This window comes from Peromyscus californicus, unplaced genomic scaffold (genome assembly GCF_007827085.1).
Source record: "Peromyscus californicus insignis strain IS unplaced genomic scaffold, ASM782708v3 Scaffold_13__1_contigs__length_99412109, whole genome shotgun sequence".
Lineage (NCBI taxonomy): Eukaryota > Metazoa > Chordata > Mammalia > Rodentia > Cricetidae > Peromyscus > Peromyscus californicus.
The window spans coordinates 59857854-59880764 of NW_026294424.1; the positions used below are offsets into that span (position 1 = coordinate 59857854).

The following is a 22911-nucleotide window of genomic DNA, read 5'->3' on the forward strand; positions in this document are numbered from 1 at the left end:
CACATATTGACAATACGTTTAATCAAGAAAAGAGTTAATATCCCCAATCTCTAAAGAGGGTTTTTAAAAGTCTTTGAGAAACCATGACCATCCAGGCTGTGGTGGCACACACCTTTAATCCCAGCACTCGGGAGGCAGAGACAGGCGGATCTCTGATGAGGCCAGCCTGGGCTACAGAGTTAGTTCCAGGACAGCCAGGGCTACACAGAGAAACCCTGTCTCAAAAACCATCCTCTCCCCGCACCCCCAAAAGAAACAAAGACAATGTTGCTTGGTTAGGAAAAGCTGATGATTTATGAAATTTAAAAAAAGAACAGGACACAGGGTAGAGAAGAGAACTCCAATGGTACCGTCAGCTAACTCACAATACTCACACTTCAGTGTAGAGCAGAACACTTCTTCTCTAGCGTGTGTGAGACGCTGGGTTCAACCCCCAGCACTGAAAGAAAAGAAAAAAGAAAAGAAAAGAAATACAAACAAATAGAAACCAACCAATCAAACAAATAAGCAGGAAAAAGATTACTGTTCTGGACCCAGTGATGTCTTCCTATAATTCTAGCACTTGGCAAACTGAGGCAAGATGGTCCCAAGTTCTAGGTTAGCCTTAGCAACATAGCCAGACTCTGTCTCAAAAATAAAACAACAAAAAAAATGAAGAGAGAAAGAGAGAAAAGTGACATAATTTTAAAAAACAAAATTTTATTTTTTTCCAATTACAGATGAAAACAAATTAAAATGGAAAATAATATACCCAGTGATCCTTGATCCTAGTGTGATGAAATGGCATTCACACAGCTTAAAAACACTAGTCCAGTTTTTTTTAATCTTTTTTGTCCCAGTAACTGCTGTTATTGTTCATCTTAAAGAAATAATCATATATTGATACAAAATTAGATATAAATCTTCACTGCATGTTATTTTAAAATTAGGAGAAATTAAAATATCCAACAATTGATTAAATAAATGATGTTTTAATGTCTGTATATATTGCAATCTTATGTAGTCATGAAAATTATGTTGGACAAATCCTGATACAGGAAATAGTAACATTATAAATGTTAAACTGAGGGGGCTGGGGATGTAGCTCAGTTGATAGAGGGCTTGCCAGCATGCATGAAGCCCTGGGTTTCATCCCCAGCACCGCGTAAACTGGAACTGGGCATGCTTGACCATAAATAATCCCAGCACTGGGATGGTGGAGGCAGGAGGATCAGTAGTTCAAAGTAGTAGGGATATGTACACTGATATTACACAGTTCTTGGCTGTGGGTGGAGCTGTTTTTTTTTAACCTTACACTGTAGATTGTTAATGCTTTTGAAATATCCCATAATATATGTATACTAATTTTATAAACAGAAAATAAGACGATATAGAGATGATCCAGAAAAAAATAAGAAGTGACCAGAAATGAGGTCATCTGAAGGAACCAGCAAGTCAAGCACACGACCGCCATCCATTGTCACAGACTGAATGTGTGTTGGATAGTGTGGGTGGGTCACAGGGAGCCCTTGACACATGGTGGTTCCGTTAGTCACAGACGGTGTGGTGGAGCTGGGAGGGGCCTTAGACCTAGTGGAGACTGATTTGGACGAATCAGAGGAGGAGCTAGCCACTTGGAGTCTAGGGGGAAAAACCACTGCATGTTGATACAGAAACTTCCCACTGTCCCTCACCTTGCAGACAGAGAAGATCCCCCTTTGATTCCTGACCTGGTTTCGGGACGTTTTCACATCTTTCACTCCTGAATTTCTTTCCTTTTCTCTTTAACTTATTTTCATTATGATGGTTTTTGCCCTTTGCAAACAGCTGATTCTACAGAATTCGGGCAGAGGGGTTTAAGAGGGGTTAGTGAAGGTAATGGAAGCAGCTAGCAAGTTGAAGCTCAGTAATTACCTCCTTCGGCTGGAATGTGTTCTAGGTATGGGCCCGCAGAGAGAGGGCAGCGGTGGTGTTTCACTGAGGCACCAACACAGGTTGAACTTGAATCACAAGTTTTGTCTTTAGGCTCCTTATTCAGGGCTGTGGCGTCCACCTGGAGGCACGCTCTGAGCCTGTGCATGTCTGTCTGTCCCAGTCACTTATCACTTGATGTCCCAGCAACATTCCTCCAGATACTTTAAGAAGTCATTATAGTAGCCAGGCATGTTACACAGGCCTGTAATCACAGCACTTGGGAGGCTGAGACAGGAGGATTCAGGGTTTAAGGCAAGTATACTTTATAACTACCAATGGTACCTATAAAAGACCCCACTGTTTAAAAACTGAAGTTTTTTTATTTGTTTGTTGGGGATGGGCAGTCAGTGCATGTGCTATGGGGTGTGTGTGTGTAGAGGTCGGAGTACATCTTACGGGAGTCAGTTCTTTCCTCCTGGTGAGTGGATCCCAGGAGTCACACACTCAGGTCCTCAGACTTGGTGACATCATCTTTACCCACTGAGCCACCTTACCAGTTCTGTTTAAAACAATCCTTCAACTTGAAAATTTTTGAACCAAGCACAAAAACCAAAAGTAAACTTGTGTTCTCCCACATTCCTGTCACTCAGCTTCTTCAACAGTTTCCCGATCTTATTCCGCCCGTCACTCTCTGTCCTTGCCTTTAGTCACTGTTTTCTGGAGAGACAGAAACATTTGTATTTATTGTACTTAAAAATGGGTCACCCTCTCTATCAGATAAGGACATATGCTGGAATATGCAGAACAGATGTTCATATGTGCACTGAGTGTCTATCCCTTACCTAAACTGCTTGAGACAGAAATATTTTTAAATTTCAGATATTTTAGGTTGGAATATTTTCATATACATAATGATATATGTTGGTAATGGAGTCCAAGCCTAAATCATTAATATTTCATATACGATTCATATATATACCAGAAGGTAATAATACACAGTATTTTTAATAATTTTGTGCATGAAACTAATTTCCTTGGTGTGGAATCTTCAATTTAAGATTATGTTAATACTCAAAAAGTTTCAGATTCTGGGCCATCGAGATGGCTCAGCTGGGATAAGGCACTGATGAGTTCAATCCCTATAACCCGCAAGGTGGAAGGAGAGGATCAGCTTGGGCAAATTTCCTCTGACCTCCATAAACACGGCATGGCATACACCCCGTCTCCCCACAATAAATAAATGTGAAAAAACAAAATAAAGTTTCAGATTTTGCCGTATTTCAGATTTTTTTTTAAAATTTTCACCTTAGTGATGCTCAACTTGTGTGATGACTTAAAAAAAATATCGTCACGTAACAAAATCAGTAATATTCCTTAATGGCATTTAATACCCAGGTGGTATTCCAATTTTTTTGAACATCTAAAATACACACACACACACACACACACACACACACACACACACACACACACCAAAACACCAAAACACCCAAATAAAACAAAACAAACCCCCCTATTCTTGTGTAAGCAAGAAGCAGGAGGAGGGAGGCTTAGTGGACGGTAACTGTGGTGTCTGTAACTGTAACATAGGTGCCCGGCTTCCTGTGCCTTCTTCCAAAAGGAGAAAGTAAAACTGACATAAAAAGGAACCAGAAATTGGAGCGAGTGCTTTCAGGAAACTTAAACAAATCTAGATGTCCAGAGCCAGATTTTTTTTTTTAAATCAAAGGCACCGATGTACATCTTCATTTATTTTGGGGGTGGGGGATTGAATCCAGAGACTCACACATGCTAGGTGAGTGATAAACCATTGCATTACATCCTCAGCCCAGAAATTTTGTTGGTTTCAGGGGTCCAGCTCAGCCTTACCTTCCTTTCAAAACCCCAAATAGAAACAAAACAACACCAACAAAGCACTTCTTCAGAGTTGCACAGGTCAGGGGTGGGGATGTAGTTCAGTGAGTACTCGCCTCATGAGTACAAGGCTCTAGGGTATGATCCCAGCACTTCACACACACACACACACACACACACACACACACACACACACACACAGAGAGTAAACAAATTGCACAAGTAAAGCATGCCTGTTTCAGTAAATGTCCTGTTAAATTCACATAAACAAAATGAAGGAACCGAGATTCACCTACAATCACAGGTCTCAGGAACAGCCCACCTTGACATGTTCAAGCAACCCATTGAAAGCCACACACTGCAGCGAAGGTCATGGAGCCTGCCTTCAGCTGCAGAGACCTCCACAGCAGGTCCTCCCCATCAGTAACCAACCTTACAAAAGAATTTCAAGGGAGAAACCAGAGCAAATTGTTAGTGTTCCAGTGATTTCCGCTTTAACACGAATTCCCACAGAACCCCAGGACTGGACGATTACCCAACACTTGAAGGAAATTACATATGGTATTCGTGGCTCAACTGGTGAACGGCTGAACCGCTGAACTGTAGTGGATTTTTCTTTTGGAGAGGTGAGGGGGGGGAGGGGAGAAGAGAACACAAGGTTTTACTCTGTAGCTCATGCTAGCCTGGAACTCACAGCAATCCTGCCTCAGCCTCACAGTGCTAGGATGGCAGGCACAAACTGCTGTGCCCAGAGCACCTCCACCAAAGCCATCTACTCAAAACCCTCCACACAGTTAGAACCTGATGTTTGTTTTCTATTAAATGACGTGTTCTGAGGGGGCGTTGCTTTACGGGGAAAACCTGAGAGCGGGTCTCTATGAGCAAGTATGGTTAACGCAGCAGGGATTAGCTGCCGCAATTGCATCTAAACCTGGTCCTCACGAGCTCCCCGTGGAGACGTGGTCTGGTTCCAGTTTTACAAATGGGGCTAGCCTGTTCAGCTGGGTGCTGATTTGGGGGTCAAGTAAACATAGGGGGACGTATGGGGACAGAGCAGGGCGTCTGAGATAGTACATAGGCAACGGGAGATGGGGGGTGGGGGTCTAGGAAGACTTTTGAGAACGGGTAGAGCTTTGGCGTGAGTGAGGGGCAGGTTTTTGACCCCTGGAGTATCACCGAATTTGTCTGTGGAAGGGGTCCTAGTGAGAAATAAAGTCTGTCTGTGCAAGTTGAGAGCTGAGGCCTTCCGTGTGGCCCTCAGGAGGATGATTAGGATAGCTCACGCCGGAAGTCCTCTCTCGGCCTCCTTTTGATCCTTTGTCGGAGCAGGCAGAAGGACCAGCACCTTGCTTTTGTAACACGGTGGCCCTCTTCCATGTGACGCTGTGTCTGAACTGTGGAGGTCTGCAGAAGGTGCCCCCCCCCTTTTTTTTTTGGCAGAAACAATAGGAAGAGAAAGAAGGGAAATCAAGCTACTGAGACGAGACTCGGACATACTGGGATTGGCGGTTCAGTTACTCTAGTCGGAAGCCGCAGAGATCCAGCCTAACTGTCACTGAAGGGTATTCCTTAAAACATGTCAGAGGACGCTTGAAATAACTCATCCTGATAGAGCCCTGTAGTGGATACCTGACCAGTCAGCCACTCATGACAGAGGGCTGAAAACACGCTTTTATTTCCTGCCCCCGCCTACAGTGTAACGGACAATGTCCTTCTTTAGGAGAAACCACTGGAAGCCCACCAGCGTCCACGTGGGCCATAGCGGCTGTCCCGAGGGTGGATATGACCCGTGTTGGAGATTGAAGATCATGTCTTTGTAGGGCGTTGCTCTAGCCTGGACTTCTGCCCCTCCCCCAGCTCCATATGTGGCCATCTGCTAAAGGCCTGGCCTATCTGTCACTCCACCTTACAGAATAGTGCAGGGCTTTGGTTCTTGTGCTCCCGGGTCAGACAATGCAGGTTTTTCTTCGGCTTCAGTCTCAGTGGGGCTACCAGGAAAGTTCACTGTGCCTGACCGCTGGCAGCTTGGGGAACTGAGTCCCTGAGATGCGTCACTCAGTCACGATGGGCTGTGTGGGAAGGTTGCTTTGCTCTAACAGAGCCTTTTTCTCCTGTCTGACATTTTTTGAGCCCTATGGGGACACATCTCAACATTTCTTCATTCATGTACTATTTTGTTTCTGTGCTGTGAGAAGAAATTTCTGTCTTTTTTTTTTTTTTTTTGGTTTTATTTTCGTGAATAAGATACACAGTCCACTCTTGGCCAGAGAAATCTCTTTAGTGATGCTTCAAATTCCTCATGTGAATGAATAATTGCTTGTCATTATATTTAATAATGATCGCTTAACAATGTTACTGGTAATAAGGGGTGCGAAGTGTTTATTGCATTCATACAATGTGTTCATGTGATGTGTTAGACGAAGAAGAATTTAAGCCCACAGGGTACTCTCCACAACCATGTGAAGCAGATATTATTACATTGGTTTTTACCAGGAGGAAACCGAGGCATTATGAGGCTAAGAAGCTCTTTGGATGTGACTATACAGGTAGCTAATTAGGCACTTCAGATTCCACTTTAAGTCTGCCTGCCTTTTTCTCCCTCTCTTAACGTGGCGTCTTGTCATAGATATTCACTCAGGAACTCTGACAATAAATCTGTTAGAAATACTTCATTGAAATAATCCACAGATCTGACATATGCATCGCTTTACTAATTCTGTCCTGCTATACTGACATAAAAAAAATTAAATAAGGTGGTGTTGGCTGTAAACAAAGTCACAAATTCATGTTTAGGTTGCCCTATAGATCTAAGGGGATAAAGTCGGTCTGAGACATTATGGAGCCCTTTTGTCAAAGGTCTGGTGACAAACGGGTGTCCAGGCCATCTTGAGTGAGAGTATCCCAACGTGAATCTGGTGAACATGTGACATTGTAGCCCCTCTGCCAGCGACGATTAAGGACGGGCATCTTCAGTGTGATGATAGAGACCATGATGGGCCCCCATACAGCTCATTTTTAGAGGAAACCAAGATTCAGACAGGTTAAGTAACTTGGCCAAGGTCACATAGCTTGTGTGTCCAGAGGAAAAAAGAATTCATAAAAATCATGTGCTACTTATTTAACTCATTCCCAAAGGCTATCATGTCTAATTAAACAGACACTGAGGGGTGGCAAGGACATAAAAAGTCTTTGGAGGAATCCTTAGGATTTAGAAGGGAGATTTTAAATGCTGCCTTTTACAGAGGTCTGCCTGGGGTGTGCTTTTTGTGTGGTATGCCGGGATGATCGATATCAGGCTGGTTAATAAGGCCAATTGCATTAACAACCTTTACTCCGAATTTTGATCTGGAAGAGCTTTTGTGCCTGAAGTGGGCTGGCCTTGAGAGAATGTACCCGGTAGATGATAGCTGTGTGTGAGACCGAGCTCTTTGCCTGGGGCTTTCTGACCCACCCACAAATGAGGGTCCACCTACCCCTTCATAAAACGCAGGTCCTGCCGTATTTGTGCAGTCCTGTTTAAAGGTTGGTGGTGAATAGAGTTGTTTTCCAGCAAGTTGTTTTGTTTAGTTAGGGGCCGTGGAACTGTGCCTGCCAAGCAGGGGATGGTCCCAAATTGTTGAAGAAAGAAAGAACTTAGTTTCCACGTCTCTAAACTCATCACAGTTTTACATACGTGTAAACCGAGACTTGCGAACAACACGTCGAAAACTATACCCTGCCATGTAGCTAACGGAGCCTGCTTTCAGCTGCAGAGAACTCTGAAAAGGATCCTTCCCATCTAACCAGCCTTACCAAAGAATCTCAGAGAGAAACCACAGCAAAGTGTTAATGTTCCACTGATTTCTGCTTCAACTGAAATTCCCGAGTAAGCCAAGGACTGGACGATCACCCAACAAGTGAAGGGAATTGTGTATGGTATTCGTCCCTCACTAATTTTTCTTCTTTGCAGCTCCAAAAAGTGGCTGGGATCCGCTAGAGGCTGAGGCCACACCCACCCAGCTGCCTTCACCCGGCTGCCTTCCTGCTTCTTGGCCAGTCAAGAGCTGTTTACCAGTGTCATTCACACACCAGGTGGGTAACTGAATCCTTTTTTATGTGGTGACCAGAGTAGTTCCTTGTGTTATTATCACCAAACTGCTTCTCCTCCCCTCTCCTCCCCTCCCCTCTCCTTCTCTCTCTTCACCTCCCCTTCTCTCTCAATAGGATCTCTTGCAATGTATCTCGAGCTGACCTCTAACTCAGGATCCTCCTGCCTCAGCCTCTTGGATCCCTGGGATTAGAGATGGGAACCACTATACCTGTCATTCAAGGGCTGATTTTCAAGGACCAACTACATGGCCAGGAGATGTTATAGGTGCTAAGCATTGGGTGACAGGCTTTAACTTATTTTGCCAAGGGTAGGGATGGGACTGGATGAATGGGGTTGAACGGCTACCCTGAGATGGGACCCTCGTGTTTTAATTACTTTGGCAATGGGGAGGCTCCTTGTCGTCAGAAAGGAAAAACCTCAGTTTCCCCCATTCTCTTTCTCTTCTAGTTGGCAACCAAGCTTCAGAGGTTTTCCAAGCAGTCGCTGCCTCTCACCTGGCTGGACGGGAGAAGGAACATCTATAATTGATGCCCGAGATTCTGAGAACATAAACCCCGGTTGACGTCTTCTTGCTGGATGGAGCCTGCTGCAGCAGCCCACTGAGAGTTACTTCCCTTAGGCGCCTGGACTCGTCAGCAGGACTTCGGACAGGAAGATGCTGAGTTCTATCAAATGCGTGTTGGTAGGGGACAGTGCTGTTGGGAAAACCTCACTGCTGGTGCGCTTCACCTCTGAGACCTTCCCGGAGGCCTACAAGCCCACTGTGTACGAGAACACCGGCGTGGACGTCTTCATGGATGGCATCCAGATCAGCCTGGGCCTCTGGGATACTGCCGGCAACGATGCTTTCCGAAGCATCCGCCCCCTGTCCTACCAGCAGGCGGACGTGGTACTCATGTGCTACTCCGTGGCCAATCATAACTCATTCCTGAACTTGAAGAACAAATGGATTAGTGAGATCAGGAGCAACCTGCCCTGTACCCCGGTGCTGGTTGTGGCTACACAGACTGACCAGAGAGAGGTAGGACCCCACAGGGCCTCTTGCATCAATGCCTTAGAAGGGAAGAGACTTGCCCAGGATGTGCGAGCCAAGGGCTACCTGGAGTGCTCAGCCCTTAGCAACCGGGGAGTACAGCAGGTATTTGAGTGTGCCGTCAGAACGGCTGTCAACCAGGCCAGGAGAAGAAACAGAAGGAAGCTCTTCTCCATCAATGAGTGCAAGATCTTCTAAACCCCAACACCCGACATGCATGAACATACCTCAAGGACTAATGGGGAGGGGAAGGTGCCAAGCCAAGGGGGTTGCTGCTCTGTCTTGGCACATTTGAACAGCCTTTCTTTCTGGATGGAGTTATCAAGAGGGTCGGTCACCGATGCTTCCACTAACTGTACTCTACAGATAAACTCTTGGCCCAGCACAGCCAGAGAGATTCCTTGGGAAGCCAAATGAATAGTCCATCTTCAATGAAAAACTAAACAACCATCCTAATTTAGACAATGAAATGAATTTCCCAAGTATGTTATATTTAAACTCACGTTTTATTTAAATAATAGTAATTAGCTATATAGCTTTTGTTTTCATGCTTGGGAAATCTTTTCTTTGAAAAGGCAAACTGCTGTATGAGGGAAATAACCTTGTGGGGCTCAACCATATGTCTGTAGTGTTATTATTTACTCCTGAATTTAATTTGGTTGAAACTATTTGTGTGCTGTGTTTTTCTAGATAATCAAACTTTCAAATGACCATAAACGGGTCCCTGGAACTCATTTTCCATTTCCCTATTATTCAGAGTTGTGTATAAATACAGCTCCAGACTGTAAGGTATTTTAACACTGCCAAATGATTTGGAACAGTTATTATTTTTTCTCTGAAATTGCAAAAAAGTATTTCTTATTTACAATATTACCTGTCACTCAAAGGACTCCAGTTACATACCAAGTATCCCTTTCTCACTCACTAAAACAGAGATGGAAGGAAAAATCTTTCTGCTAGAGAGTCACACCGTGCGAAATGACAGCAGCGGAGCTGGGCACAGATGCAAGGGGACCCTTCTCCTTGCCTGGGTCTCCTGACATATGCTTTCTGACTGATTACAGGTCTCAGAAGAGGACAGGCAAACGTTCTGAACAATAATTAATTTGACAAAGTAGTTCTCATTTGAACTCTAAATTGAATGACATGACCCCATCATTTATTAATTTTAGGACGGAATTAAAATAATTAGAAAGGCACCTATGTATGTATGTGGTTGTATATGTGTCCAAGGGGGAAGGCAGGATTTGTAGCTTTTACTGTTTCATGAATAGATATTCACTTGTGAAAAACATTACAAGTCCCAGGTTCAGAGAATGAGAAAGCCTGTAGTAATTACTCAGATAGTAAAGGGTTCCCAGGGGCAATACTGAATGAATAGGGCCATGTGCAGTTACACAACCCTCCTTTCTAGTTGTTTGAAAGCAACGTGCCACTCACCCTTTCTACGGCCAGATTACCATTTCTTGTCCCAATCTAGTAACTAGGAACCACTTGAGCTGCCTTTCTTGGAGCCCAAGGGTTGTGTGGTTGTCCACGTGAAGGGCGAGGAGCCCGAAGGAGCGACTCCACTGAGGATTATGCTAACATAAGCAAATCAGTTTATCGCACTGATTCTCTGGCTGGTTCTTTGGGGTGACAATCTGGTAAACATATCTTATGATGTCCCCCATGCTCCCTTGTCCTCTGCCTCTCTTCCATACCCAGTCAAAAGCTTGGGACCTGGGTCGTGGTCTTGGGTAGAAGAATTAGCCCCATTTCCTAGGGCTGATAGGTTTGCTTTCAGCTAATCTCTCAGGCCTCTGGCTCTGTGGCTTGTCCTTGCTTCTGGGCCACCTACATCCCTTGACTTGGGAGCTCTTGTCTTCAGCTCATGGCCCTAGGCATCCTGAAGGTTGGAATGCTGAGGCAGGGGAGTAGACAAGAACTCATCTCCTCTATATCTCTCATATCCCTCTAATTTTCTTCTTATTTTCCAAAACACAAAGGTTTTTGTGCTGTGTGTGTGTGTGTGTGTGTGTGTGTGTGTGTGTGTGTGTGTGTGTGTTTTGATGGGAACTGAAACTTTTTGTTTTGTTCTCATGCTGTAGCCCAGGATGGCCCCAAGCTTGGAATGATCCTCCTGTCCCAGTCTCTCCGGTGCTGTGGTTACAGGTGTGAGCTACCATGCCTGGCTTACAAAAGGTCTTTAATAACAAACACAGCTTCAAGATTAATCTTTGCAATATTTTAAAACACACTGAAGAAACGAATCGCCACACGCTAAGTTGGCTGTCCCCTAATATTTTTCTGTCTTTCTATTGAAGGGAGGTGGGGTTTGAGGAGCATCTGAGAGTGGGAAGGACCCGGGGACGAAGAGAGAATGTCATGGTGGAAACAGGAAGGGTGGCCAGAGAGGACGCTAATGGTGTTGCCATTACTGGAGTAAGGACACAGAGTGAGGTCTGCCTGTCGACAGGAGCCAACTAAAAAGCTCCTTCGAGGAAGGAAGCCTGGAGGGCAGGAATTCACACGTGGAGCCTTCTCCGTGTGCAGCTGATGGGAGCTGAGCCAGCCCGGAGCCGTGTTCCCTCCTAAGCGCTGCGTCTCTGACTGAGTGCCACCTCCCCTTTAGCTCTGTGTCTCCAGGGCCTAGCACAGGGAAGAAACCACAGCGAAATGAAGTTGTGTCAAATTCGGCTGGAGAGAGAAAGGCAGACATTGGGCCTCCAAGCCGTTATGAGGAGGAAGCAGGCCCACCCAGGCCTGGAAGAGGTAAGGGTTGAAAAGGGGGCTTCGTGGAGGAAAGGGCGTACTTCACAGGGCCGTATGTCTAGGTTTGCGTGCCTCCATGACGGAGCATGATTCTTCCCCTTCAATATTTATGGTGCTTTTTTGTATGCTTCACTTCGATTATTCCAAGTGGCAAAATTAAATATGCTTATGTTTACATGAAAAAGGTGGATTTTCGTGGTCAAGTTATTTGTTCCGGTTTATTCTCTGCAGCAGAAAGAACATGGTGCTGCCTAAGCAGAATTCTGGCGGCTGGGAAGTCGGGGGTCAGGTGCCAGCATAGGCAGGCTCCATGGAGGTACCTCTGCCTCACCCGGTTGATGTCTCCCTGCCATGTCCTCACGGGGAGAGGGGAGAGGTGTCTTCTCAAAAGAGCTCTCATCCCTTCTGTGAAGGCGCCACCTTTCTGACAGCGTTGTCTCTTAACACCATCACACCGATCAGGCTTCAGAGGAGCGTTTTGAGGGGAAGGAGCACACACGTTCAGACGTAGCCATGCTCTTCTGGCTTACCTTATTCATCCTCGCTGAATGGGGCAACGGGATAAGCTAGCCTGATAACAAGGAGGCCATGCGGCAGGAAAACTGAAAACATCCTAATGGTTGAAGTATGTTGAACGCTTCAGATATCCGGGCGCTCTGTTGAGCTCTCGTATGTTGTTATCATGCTACATGGTATGGAAATGGCTCACACGAGCAAACTGAGCCTCAGCGCGCTAATGGGACAAGACTGAGCTATACAGCAGGAGAATAGCAGAACTATGAGTCTGGAGCAGGTCTGTGTGGCTCCAAAACTCTACTCAAAACCACCATGCCCTACTTCCTCCGCGAGCAGTTAGCTGAATGGCTTCGCCACATCCGATCTGTAGCTGCAGGCCTCACCCTCTACTTGTCAAAGGACCCGTATTTAAAATATGAGGAGGAGGAGGAGGAGGAGGAGGAGGAGGGAGGGAGGGGGGAGAAGGAAGAGGAGGAGGAGGAGGAAGAGGAGGAGGATTTTGAGTCGATCATTTGTTGTTGTTTTGAGACAGGATCTTGCCATGTAGCTCAGGCTACCTCAAACTCATGTCAATCTTCCGGCCTTAGATTTCCCCAGTGCTGAGATCACAGGCGTCCATCACCACACCCAACTTAAAGGATTCTTTTTATTTTTATTCTTTGCAGTACTGGGAATCAAAGCCAAGGCCTCATGAATACCAGGCAAGCACTCTACCCTGGGCTAAGCCCCCAGCCCTGAAAGATTGTTCTTAAGTAAAATATTCCATCTCTGTCTTCCCTTTCTGTCCCTCTTTCTGGTGGCGAGCCTATGCCCCAGGGAGTCACCCAGTATCATCTACGGCAAAGATCCCTATTTCTACGGGGCTTCTCAGTGCAATTCCCTAGACTGTGTGTGAATTGGTGAACATGAAATTCGCCATGATTTCATGCTCTCAGCAGCTTGGACAACGCTCTGTTTTCTTGTAGTCTCGCTCCTCGGGGCTCACACATTCGCTGAATGAGCAATACGGAGAAGAGAGGCTGCCCCTTTCTGTTTGAGGGGTTTGATGCCCAGGAAGGGCACTTTCTCCAGGATGAGATGTGGTGGGAGGATTCCAGGCTGGCAGATCTGTAGTGTCACGAAGTCTCAGAGGGACAGACCTCTGTGAGTGTCGGTCCCCAAGGCTTAGAAGGCAGTCCTTAGGGGTTGAGTGACTTCAGCATAACTCTGCAGCAGGGACTCACTGTCCTCAGACGGTGGCTCTTTTGATAAGGCAAAGAAATGCAATCTCTGGCCGAGATCTCAAGCAGCTTTTCACAAGATAAAACAAGCCGGGGAGGCTACAGTGTGAGCTCGTGAAGGCACCTGACTAGACCTAATGTCCGAACTAACTCTGAGGACTCTAACAGTTATCATGATGTGAAACTTAATGCTACATAAGAAGCTATAAATAATGAAAGAGTAAGGAGTTAGACTGCAACATTTCGGAGTCAGAAGATCTGAGTTCTGGGTCCTCTAGCCTCAATTACTTCTCTTAAAACATAGGTACTAACTTCTAGAACATTCTGTAGAAGGGCTTGTGTAATGACTGTGGGAGAACATGCCTGTAAGCTTTTGTTCAGAGGTCACGTGCCCATGTGTCCGCTGGATCCCTGTGCTGAAACACAGGCTGAAAATCTGTACATCAGATCAGAATTTTCTAGAGGTTTCATCATGTGGGTAACACGACGGGAAACCCACACAGAAACAGCTTCTGCTTGATAATATTGTCGACTAAAGCAAGATGAACGAAATGGGCACAGAGAATAATAAAAATAGCAATAAATCCCGACTGAGTGCCTGCTGGTTCCAGGCCTGGGTAAGGCAGGCACTTTACAGAACACACATGCACATAGGTGCATGCACACACAGACACATACATGTACACACGCACACACACTCACATGACATGCACTCACACAGGCATACACAGAGACAGACACACACACACCTCTATGTGTGTGTGTACATGTGTGAGTGTGTGTATGTGTGTGTCTATGTGTATATGCATGTCTGTGAGTGAATGTGCATGTCTCAGTGTGTGCCTGTGTGAGTGTGTGTGCATGTCTCAGTGTGTGCCTGTGTGCATGTGTGCGTGTGCCTATGTACATTGTGTGTGTGTGTGTGTGCCTGTGTGTCTGTGTGTCTCTGTGTGTATGATCCTAACACTAGGAAAGCTGAGGCAGAAGGGTCAAAAGTCTGAGGTGAGACTGGACCCTGTCTGAGAAAAAAAAGAGGTTCTTTCTTAGTAGAGAAACAACATATGACCAATGAGCAAGAGAAAAATAGGTGTGTGTGTGTGTGTGTGTGTGTGTGTGTGTGTGTGTGTGTGTGCTTAGTAGCATGGTAGGTAATGGCAAAAGCTAGAAACAGCATAAAGTCATGATCAGACAAAGGCCAATTAAATTTTGGGGTATTCACACCTGGACCACAATGTAGCACTTAAAATGTCCTATAATTGTATATATCAGCATGGGTGAGGGTAGACAAATGTGAAGGAGAAAAATGCAAATAGAACAATGACACGTAGAATTATTTCATTTATATGATGTTCAAACAAAAGCAAAACTTAATATCTAGGTTCAAAAGTGTTTAAAGCATAGTATTCAAGTAAGTGGTTACCTCTTACTAGAAAACAGACTGTGAATGGCCAAGGTCGCCAGAGGTGTGACAGGGTTTCTCTGTGTAGCCCTGGCTATCCTGGAACTCGCTCTGTAGACCAGGCTATCCTGGAACTCACAGAGATCTGCCTACCTCTGCCTCTGGAGTGCTGGGATTAAAGGTGTGCGCCACCATTGACTGGTTATTAGTCACATTCTTAAGTTCGGAAAGTCAACAGCTGAGTGTTCATTAGGATTTTCCTTTTATTATTATTTTTTCTTCAAAAGTTCTTACACATTTTATCTACTCTTTAAAGCATGATATAGTTAATAACTTAAAATACTTTTGAAAAGTTGGAGCCTACGGTCAAATCCCCAGACTTGAATCCCAGTTCTGCCACCCCCGAGCTCTGCAGCCTTGTGTGAATGAACTAACCTCTCTTTGTGTCCAGTTTCCTCATATGTGAACCAATGAAAATGAAATCGTAGGGTAGTGAGCACTGTCAGCTAAGAAGACAGCAAGACTGTCCTGTGCCCGGGACTCAGTAAGTGTTCAATAAACAGCAACTGTAGCTTTTGATTATTATATCCCCCAGGGCTGGGGAGCGGGGCTTAGGGCTTTCACGGGTGAGGACAATAGGTCCTGAGACTATCAAATGACAGCCTCGTGAGTCGGTGAGTTGGTAAATCCGGATCCTCCTGCTCTTCCTACCAACTCCATTTAGAGGTTGGTTACTGTGGTCCAGGCACAGGTAAAGACCCACGAGGGCCTCACCATATTATGTCACAATCATTATTTACCTCTCCATTTCACAGTGGCCTTCTTAGCCCCACACTGGGCAAATAGCCAAAGTTCCTGATGTCACGGCATTCACATCTGGTTAGGAATGGTGAGCAGACAGTAGTTGTAGAGAGAAAGAAGATCAAGGTAGGCAAGTGATCAGTGCAAAGAGTAAAACGAACCAGGAAAAGGGAGAGAGATTTGGGGACCGGGTTGCGGAGCCAGGCCTAACTGAGGAGAAGGTGGTTGACAATGACAGACACCATTTTAAAACAAACAGCCCCCCCCCCTCCAAGAAAGCCAGCTGAAGAAGGATGCGCATTGTCACAATAATCAATGTTTGATGCTGCAAAGCCTTATTACAGGAGTGACAGCCTTTCCTGGGGCCGCTGCCATCTGTCCACCTGTGTGGAAGCCCCGAACGGGGCTGTCTGTGGTGTGGGTTGGCAAATAGCCGAGAACAGAACAGTAGCACAATTCGCAGAAGCCGAGGGCAGCCGTGAGCTCCCACCACCCGCCGCAAGCGGTTTCTAACGGATTCTGGACAAAAGGAAGGAAGTGACAAGAACTCAGGATCCAGATAGGGCTCAGAGTCACGAACACAGACACACACACACACACACACACACACACACACACACACACACACACACACACACACAGATGCTGAGAACGGGCAGACGGGAAGCAGCGAGGCCGAGGCTCTCCAGAGTCCACCCCTGGAAAGAGGCTGGATGTGTTCACCCTTGTGGAGGTGCTGTTGTGAACAGGAAGGCGCCTCAGGCTGTCTGGAACTTTCACACCGAATGAAGCAGACAGACCCGTGTGTAATTCAAGGGCATCACCAGCATTAACTCCAGGGAAGCTGTTGCGTGGTGGACCGGTCATCTTGGGGATTTCCTGGGGATTTGGACTGAAGGTTTTCTTAAGAGAGCCTTGAATGAGTTACTGTACATGTGCACTGTTCTTCTCGACTACATCCCGTCCCACACCTGTTTTTACCTTCTCCTCTTGTTCTTCTTCACAGCCAGGTACCCACATCTGAAACAGTAGATGCTGACCACCCCTGCGTGTGTGCGTGCGTTCATGTGTGTGTGTGTGTGTGTGTGTGTGTGTGTGTGTGTGTGTGGCACAGCATGTTTGTTTCGTTTCTGAATAAGTGGCACCTGTGCAGAGAAGGTCAGAGTACAACCTTTGGCAGTCAGTTTTGCTTTCTCCCTGCTTGAGGCAGGATCTCTGGGTACTCCAGGCTAGCTGGTCCCTGGGCTTCTAGGAGCTTCTCCTACCTCTGTCTCCTGTCTTGCTGTAGGAGCCCTGGGATTACACATGCACACTATAGCGTCTGACTTTATTATGAGAGTTCAAGGGATCCAGTCTCAGGTTGTCAGGCTTTTACCCACTGAGCCATCTCCCTGGCCCTAAAGCCTGTTTCTTTCTCTCTCTCTTTCTCCCTCCCTCCCTCCCTCCCTCCCTCCCTCCCTCCCTCCCTCCCTCCCTCCTTCCCTCCCTCCCTTCCTTCCTTTCTTCCTTCCTTTTTTTCTTTCGCCTGCCTGCTTGCTTGTTTTTGCTTTTCGAGACAGGGTTTCTCTGTGTAGCCCTGGCTGTCCTGGATCTCACTCTGTAGACCAGGCTGGCCTCCAACTCACAGAGATCCACCTGCCTCTGCCCTCCCAGCGCTGGGATCAAAGGCGAGCGCCACCACCGCCCGGCTAAGCCTATTTCTTAGGAGAATCGACCCTTGCTATCCTTGTCTCTCCACATTAACTCCTGTGATGCTCTTAGATGTTTCTAAAGTGCCTTACCACGTCTTAGTCTAATGACTTCGGGATCGGTCAACACTCTAGGCACACCGCCTTCTGTGACCTCGCCACAGCACTGCTGTTAGTCTTAGTGTGCCATTTTACAGGCAAAGCAGTTGAGGCTCAGAAGGCTTGGATGACTCATCCGTGCTATAACTTGTGCTTGCAGAACCAGAGTTTGTGTTTGTTTCTCTTGACTCCAACTCCCCCCCTCCACTTTCCTCCAGCACATGAAGACTTTGTCTTAAGATCCCCTGGGAGGGGGATGAGGCAACACAACCCGGCCAAGTAGATACAAAGTTATTGACCAGAAGTGAGGTGTGCTAACTAGAGTCAGGTGGGGGCAGGGAACCCCCCTTGAGGAGTTGCCTCCATCACATTGGCTGGTGGGAATGTCTGTGGGGCAGTTTCTTGATTGTTGACTGATGTGGGAGGGTCCTGCCCACTGTGGGCAGTGCCAGCCCTGGGCAGGTAGTCCTGGGAGGTATAGGAAGGTATGAGTCTAAGAGTAAGCTAGTAAGCAGCATCCCTCTGAGGTCTCGGCCTCAGTTCCTGCCTCCAGGTTCCTGCCCTGAGCTGCTGACTTCCCTGAGTGATGGACTCTAACCTGTCAGTTGACATAACCCCCTTCTTCTGCCTTTAGTGTTTCAGCAACAGGAAGCAAAGCTACATGAAGTCTCCCATGCCAACCTTGGCTTTATCCTTATAGTGGGAATTCACGTTTTAATCGGATCCACCACCTTCTGCTGAGTACCTTTCGTGTTTTTGCACATACTCTGTCCCCCTCCCCTACCCCCCCACACACCTCATTTCACATTTTAGATCATGATGGGGTCATTCTAGTGGAAGGGGTATCTAGGAGGTGAATGGGGTTAGAGTTCTCATAAATAAGAATATAATTGTTCACCATGTGAGGATGCAGCAAGAAGGCACATCCAGGTGCTACCTAGGGGTAGAGTGTCTCCTAGCACAAGCCTGGGCTTGATTCCAACCACAGAGGGTTGAAAAAGGCATATCAGGGTTCACAAAATCTGCAGGTCCTTAGTCTTGGGTTTCTCAGCCTCTAGTACAACAACAAATACATTTTTATTGTCTATATATCACCCATATCTTGTTCCATCGGTCTGCCTCGATTGACTCAGATAGTGCTTGTTAAGTTAGGTACAGGTCATATTTGTATCCAACAAATTAAAAAAAAAATCCAAAGGAAATTATCTCCAAGTGAAGACCCAAATAAACTTGGCCTTAATTCTCTGGGTACTGCAGGCAAAGCACCCCAGCTTACCCCTCTGTGAGCACAGATACTCCTACCGCGGGTTTAATGTCCAAAGCAGCCTGGCCAAGGCACTTCATTCTGCTTCTCCATTATTTACTAGACTCTCACGTTTAGAAAAGGAAGGGACCTCAGACAGGGTTTGGCCCAATTCTGTCTCCTTAGGCGTGGAAGAATGTGACTTTCTGAGTTGTCCCAGGCCACACAGCCGGCCTTGGGCAAAGCCAGACTTGGAGGTCTCTTGCCCTTCTCGTGTGCCTCTCTGGCTTTCTACCTTCGGCTCTGGGTCTTTGGACTCTGAACTGTTTTGAGGCAGTCTTTGGTAGAAGGAATTTAGAGGTGTATCCTTTGCTTAATGATTTGTTTTCATGTGTCTGTGTGCAGGCGTGCAGGCACAAGTGTATGTGATGGGGGAAGTGTGCACACACGTGTGTGCATGCATGTGCAGGCCCAAGGATGGTGCTGGGAGTGTTCCTCATTGGCTTTCCACCTTATTCACCGAGGCAGGGTCTTGTTGTCATACTTTTCTTGTCGGGACCACCAGCCCACAAATAATGACAAGGAGACTTCCTATTAATTATGAATGCTCGGCCTTAGCTTAGGCTTGTTCCCAACTAGTTCTTACAACTTAAATTAACCCATTTATATTAATCTACATTCTGCCATGAGGCTTCCTGACCTCATCTCTGTACTGACCATCCTGCTTTCTCTGCATCTCTCTGGTGACTCTGCCTTTCTTCTTCCCAGAGTCCTCTCTGTTCCTGGAAGTCCCACTTAACCTCTTCCTGCCTAGCTATCGGCCATTCAACTTTTTATTGCACCAATCACAGCAACACATCTTCACAATGTGGGGGTGGGGTGGGGCAAAACAGCTTGACCACACAGCTGCCATGACAGGCTTAGAGGCCCAGACACAGCTTCTGGCAGGCAACACGTGGACTCAGGAAAAGCCATAAGCGGACCCCACCCAGTGGAGCCTGCACCTAAGAGGAAGTACCTGACAATCCAAACATTCCCTATATCCCTAGACAAATGCAGCCAATCAGGGTACTGAACCCTGGAAATCTCCTCACCACGACCTCTACTATGATTGAAAACCCCACCCTGCCTGGGCTCTGGGTTCTCTGCTCTCACCTCCACATCGGTCTAAGCTCTGAGTTTGAAAATAAAGGCTCTTTGCTTTTACCCATGGGATTTGGTCTCTGTGGTGTTCTTTCAAGGGTCCCTGAGATCTGGGCATAACACCACAATGTACAAATATCCCCCAACAGGGCCTCTCAGTTGAACCCAGAGCTCAGTGACACAGTTGGTCCATCTAGTCAGCTTGCTCTTCTCAGTGCTGGAGTTACAGGTGGGTTGCTCATGTCCACCTGACATGGAGATGTCCCATTGTGGGGTCCAAACTCAGGTCCTCAGCTTGCATAGCAGATGTGTGTTATCCACAGAATCATCACCCCAGGTCTGGCGTATAATTTTTTACAAAATGAATGAATGATCTGGATTGAACCTTGACTCTGCCCCATGTGAACGTTTGACCTTAAGGAAGTTTCCTTGTTTGAAAAATGAAATGATGATGTGGCCATTATCTTGGTCTTTTTCAGGAGTAAATACATTGATGCTTGTAAAACACAATGTGCTGGGTGTAGCTGTAACCATTATTATAGCCACGTGCAAGGCCATATATGGGTCCACACACCTTTTTTGCACAATACATGTATATGTCCACACAAAATCAAACTCTCACCCCAACGAGGATTAGAGATAGTTTATTCTAGAGCCAAATTTGAGTGATCATGACCTGGGAACACAGATTTAGGTTACCTCAAATTCCATACTCCGGCATGGGAAGCAGCTTCTTGAAGTTTTTATGGTAGCAGCACAAAGTCATAAATCAAGTACTTTTCAAAGACATTGGCAGAAACACTAACAAGTGTCTACAGCAAATTGAGGCCATCTCAGTCATAGTTCTTGGATGTCATCTGTTGACTCTTAGCCTTTTGGTTGGTAGAAAGTGGCAGGTTTTTTAATCTGCTACTAAATGTTAGGTCCCACACAGAGGTGGACAAGGAGTGACTATTTCAGGGGCTAAAGACAGCCCAAGATGAATGGTAACTAGGCTTTGGACCTGAGACATTCTAAACGCTCCTGTCCCTGGAGTTTCAATCAATCCTTTGTAGACACAGCTTCTTTCCAGGAATTTCTCCTTCACAAAAATACACACACTTAACATACATTTCCTACCGCAGACCTCGATAGAGGCCCACAGACGCAAGAGACAAACAGAGTCCCACATCCCTTGGAAAAGATGGGGATAGCCACCATGCCACCATTGCATGCAACAGCAGGAGTCTGTACTGCCATGGACATGCTGACATTGAAAGCTATTCACAGGATCATAACTGACAAAAAGCAGATCGTAAGTCAGACTGAAGCGCATGATCCTGCTTCTGTGAAAGCACACGTCTGTGGATGGGAACAGGTCTGGAAGGATAGAGATTTTCAAATAATGATGTACAGGTGATGATCAAAGTGATTTTTTACAGTCCTTTTGTGTCTCTGCCTTTTCATTGTTTTTATACTCAGCATGGAGCAGGGCCAAGATTCAGTCCAGACAATCGACGCATGTCAGTTCAGCCTGGCATCCCGGCCACCACTTTTCCAATAATGGTCCTGCCTACTTGGTTCTGCACTCTTCCTTAAAAACAAAAACAAAACCTTTTCCACACTTATTTATTTGGTGTGTGTGTGTGTGTGTGTGTTTGTATGTGTATGCACATATGTGCCATGGTGTACACATACATCAGAGGAGGCCTGTAAGGTTAGTTACCTTTTTCCACCATGTGGGGTCCAGGGATTGAACTCAGGTTGAGGGAGTTGACAGAAAGTGTCCTCACCCCCTGAGCCATCTTGCTGGCCCTCTAACTTCATAATTGCACAAACTGGGAGAGCTTGCAGGGAATATCTGGTCCCAGAAAGAAAACTCTTAGTTTGACAAATGACTTGAACTTCTTCTTGTCAAATGAAGTTTATTCAGTGGCCAGAGGTCCTGCTCTTTGCTCCTGGGTTTTTCTTGTACCCACATGGCTCCCCGCTCCCCCTCTCTGCCCTCCTGCTGGAAAGCAGTTCATCAGATGCCTTTGGTCCTCAGAGGTGACTCCAGCCCTCTAGCAAACAGCGAGAGACAAACTCCCCTAAGTTTTGTGGACCTCTCAGAGCAAAATTGTGGCGGCTGGGTCAGAGTGCCTGACTCCATCTTGCCAGACTTCCTCCCAGGAAGGGTTGGGAGGGGGTCTGGGGAGGAAGGAAAGAAGGGGCCCAGGGCAAAGAAAACCCCCATCCTGCCACAACACAGAGTTCCGGATTGTGCTCTGCTTTGATGCTAAAGTCTTTGATTCTCCCTGGTTGTTTTCAAGTTGGGGTGGGGTAGGGAGTGCTTGTGAATGCTTGTGCCGAGACCTGGCATGGGGAAGTCTGCTAAGGCTTGGGGAAGCTTGGACCTACACACAAGACATATTGTACAGAATGAGCAGGTCACATTTAGATATGTATGTACATATATACATGAAATAACAACTAATGAAAACTGGCCATAACTTTGAAGGAGAGGATGGAAGAGTAATTGGGAGGGGTTGGAGAGAAGAGAGGGGAGAAATGTTATTATGTCATAATCTCAAAAGAAAAAAAAAGACTCCAGCCGCCACAATTTCACTCTGAGAGGTCCACAAAACTTAGGGGAGTTTTATCCCTTGCTGTTTGCTAGAGGGTTTAAGAAGTTTGTCTTTTCCGGTGGTTCTGGGATCATCTACTTAAACTGTGATGGTAAAGGACCGTTTTTCTTTTTAAATTTTCCACCATTGCTGATCGAGGCTGTTGAAAACACACTGAATTCCAAAAGGAAGGAACGAACAGATAAACAACAAATAGGGAAATGTGAAATCAAAAAAAAAAAAAAAAAACAAGGATGGGGGAAAAAAGCCAAGTCCATTTCCAAAGATTATTGTTGGACCGAATAGACACTGTCCAATTGCAATGAATCATCCCAAATGCATTGGATTCTCCACACCTGGGCTCCACACACAGTCTGCCACTGTCCCCATTTGCAGGCCATTGTCCAGGACTATCCTCTGCCAAATGGCCACCATCCTCAGGAGTCTAGTCGGACCCGCTCACCAAAGATTGTCATAGCTGGGCTTATGGACTACTGAGTTTCCTCTTGGAAGGAAGCATGGTGTTGTGTGTGTGTGTGTGTGTGTGTTTTTCTTATCAATGCTATTACGGTGACTATCACATTTGATTAATG

At 46.2% G+C, this 22911-nt stretch overlaps 1 protein-coding gene across 1 annotated transcript in view; it reads left to right on the top strand.

Moving 5' to 3' along the window:
* Rhoh (ras homolog family member H) overlaps window positions 1-11714 on the top strand; it is a 36761-nt gene extending 25047 nt beyond the window's left edge. The window contains exons 2-3 of the mRNA XM_052735902.1: window positions 7697-7818; window positions 8285-11714. Of these exons, the coding sequence (XP_052591862.1) occupies window positions 8493-9068 (576 nt within the window). The 5' untranslated portion in view covers window positions 7697-7818; window positions 8285-8492 and the 3' untranslated portion in view covers window positions 9069-11714. The remainder of the gene's footprint in view (window positions 1-7696; window positions 7819-8284) is intronic.
* Window positions 11715-22911: the final 11197 nt, after the last annotated feature.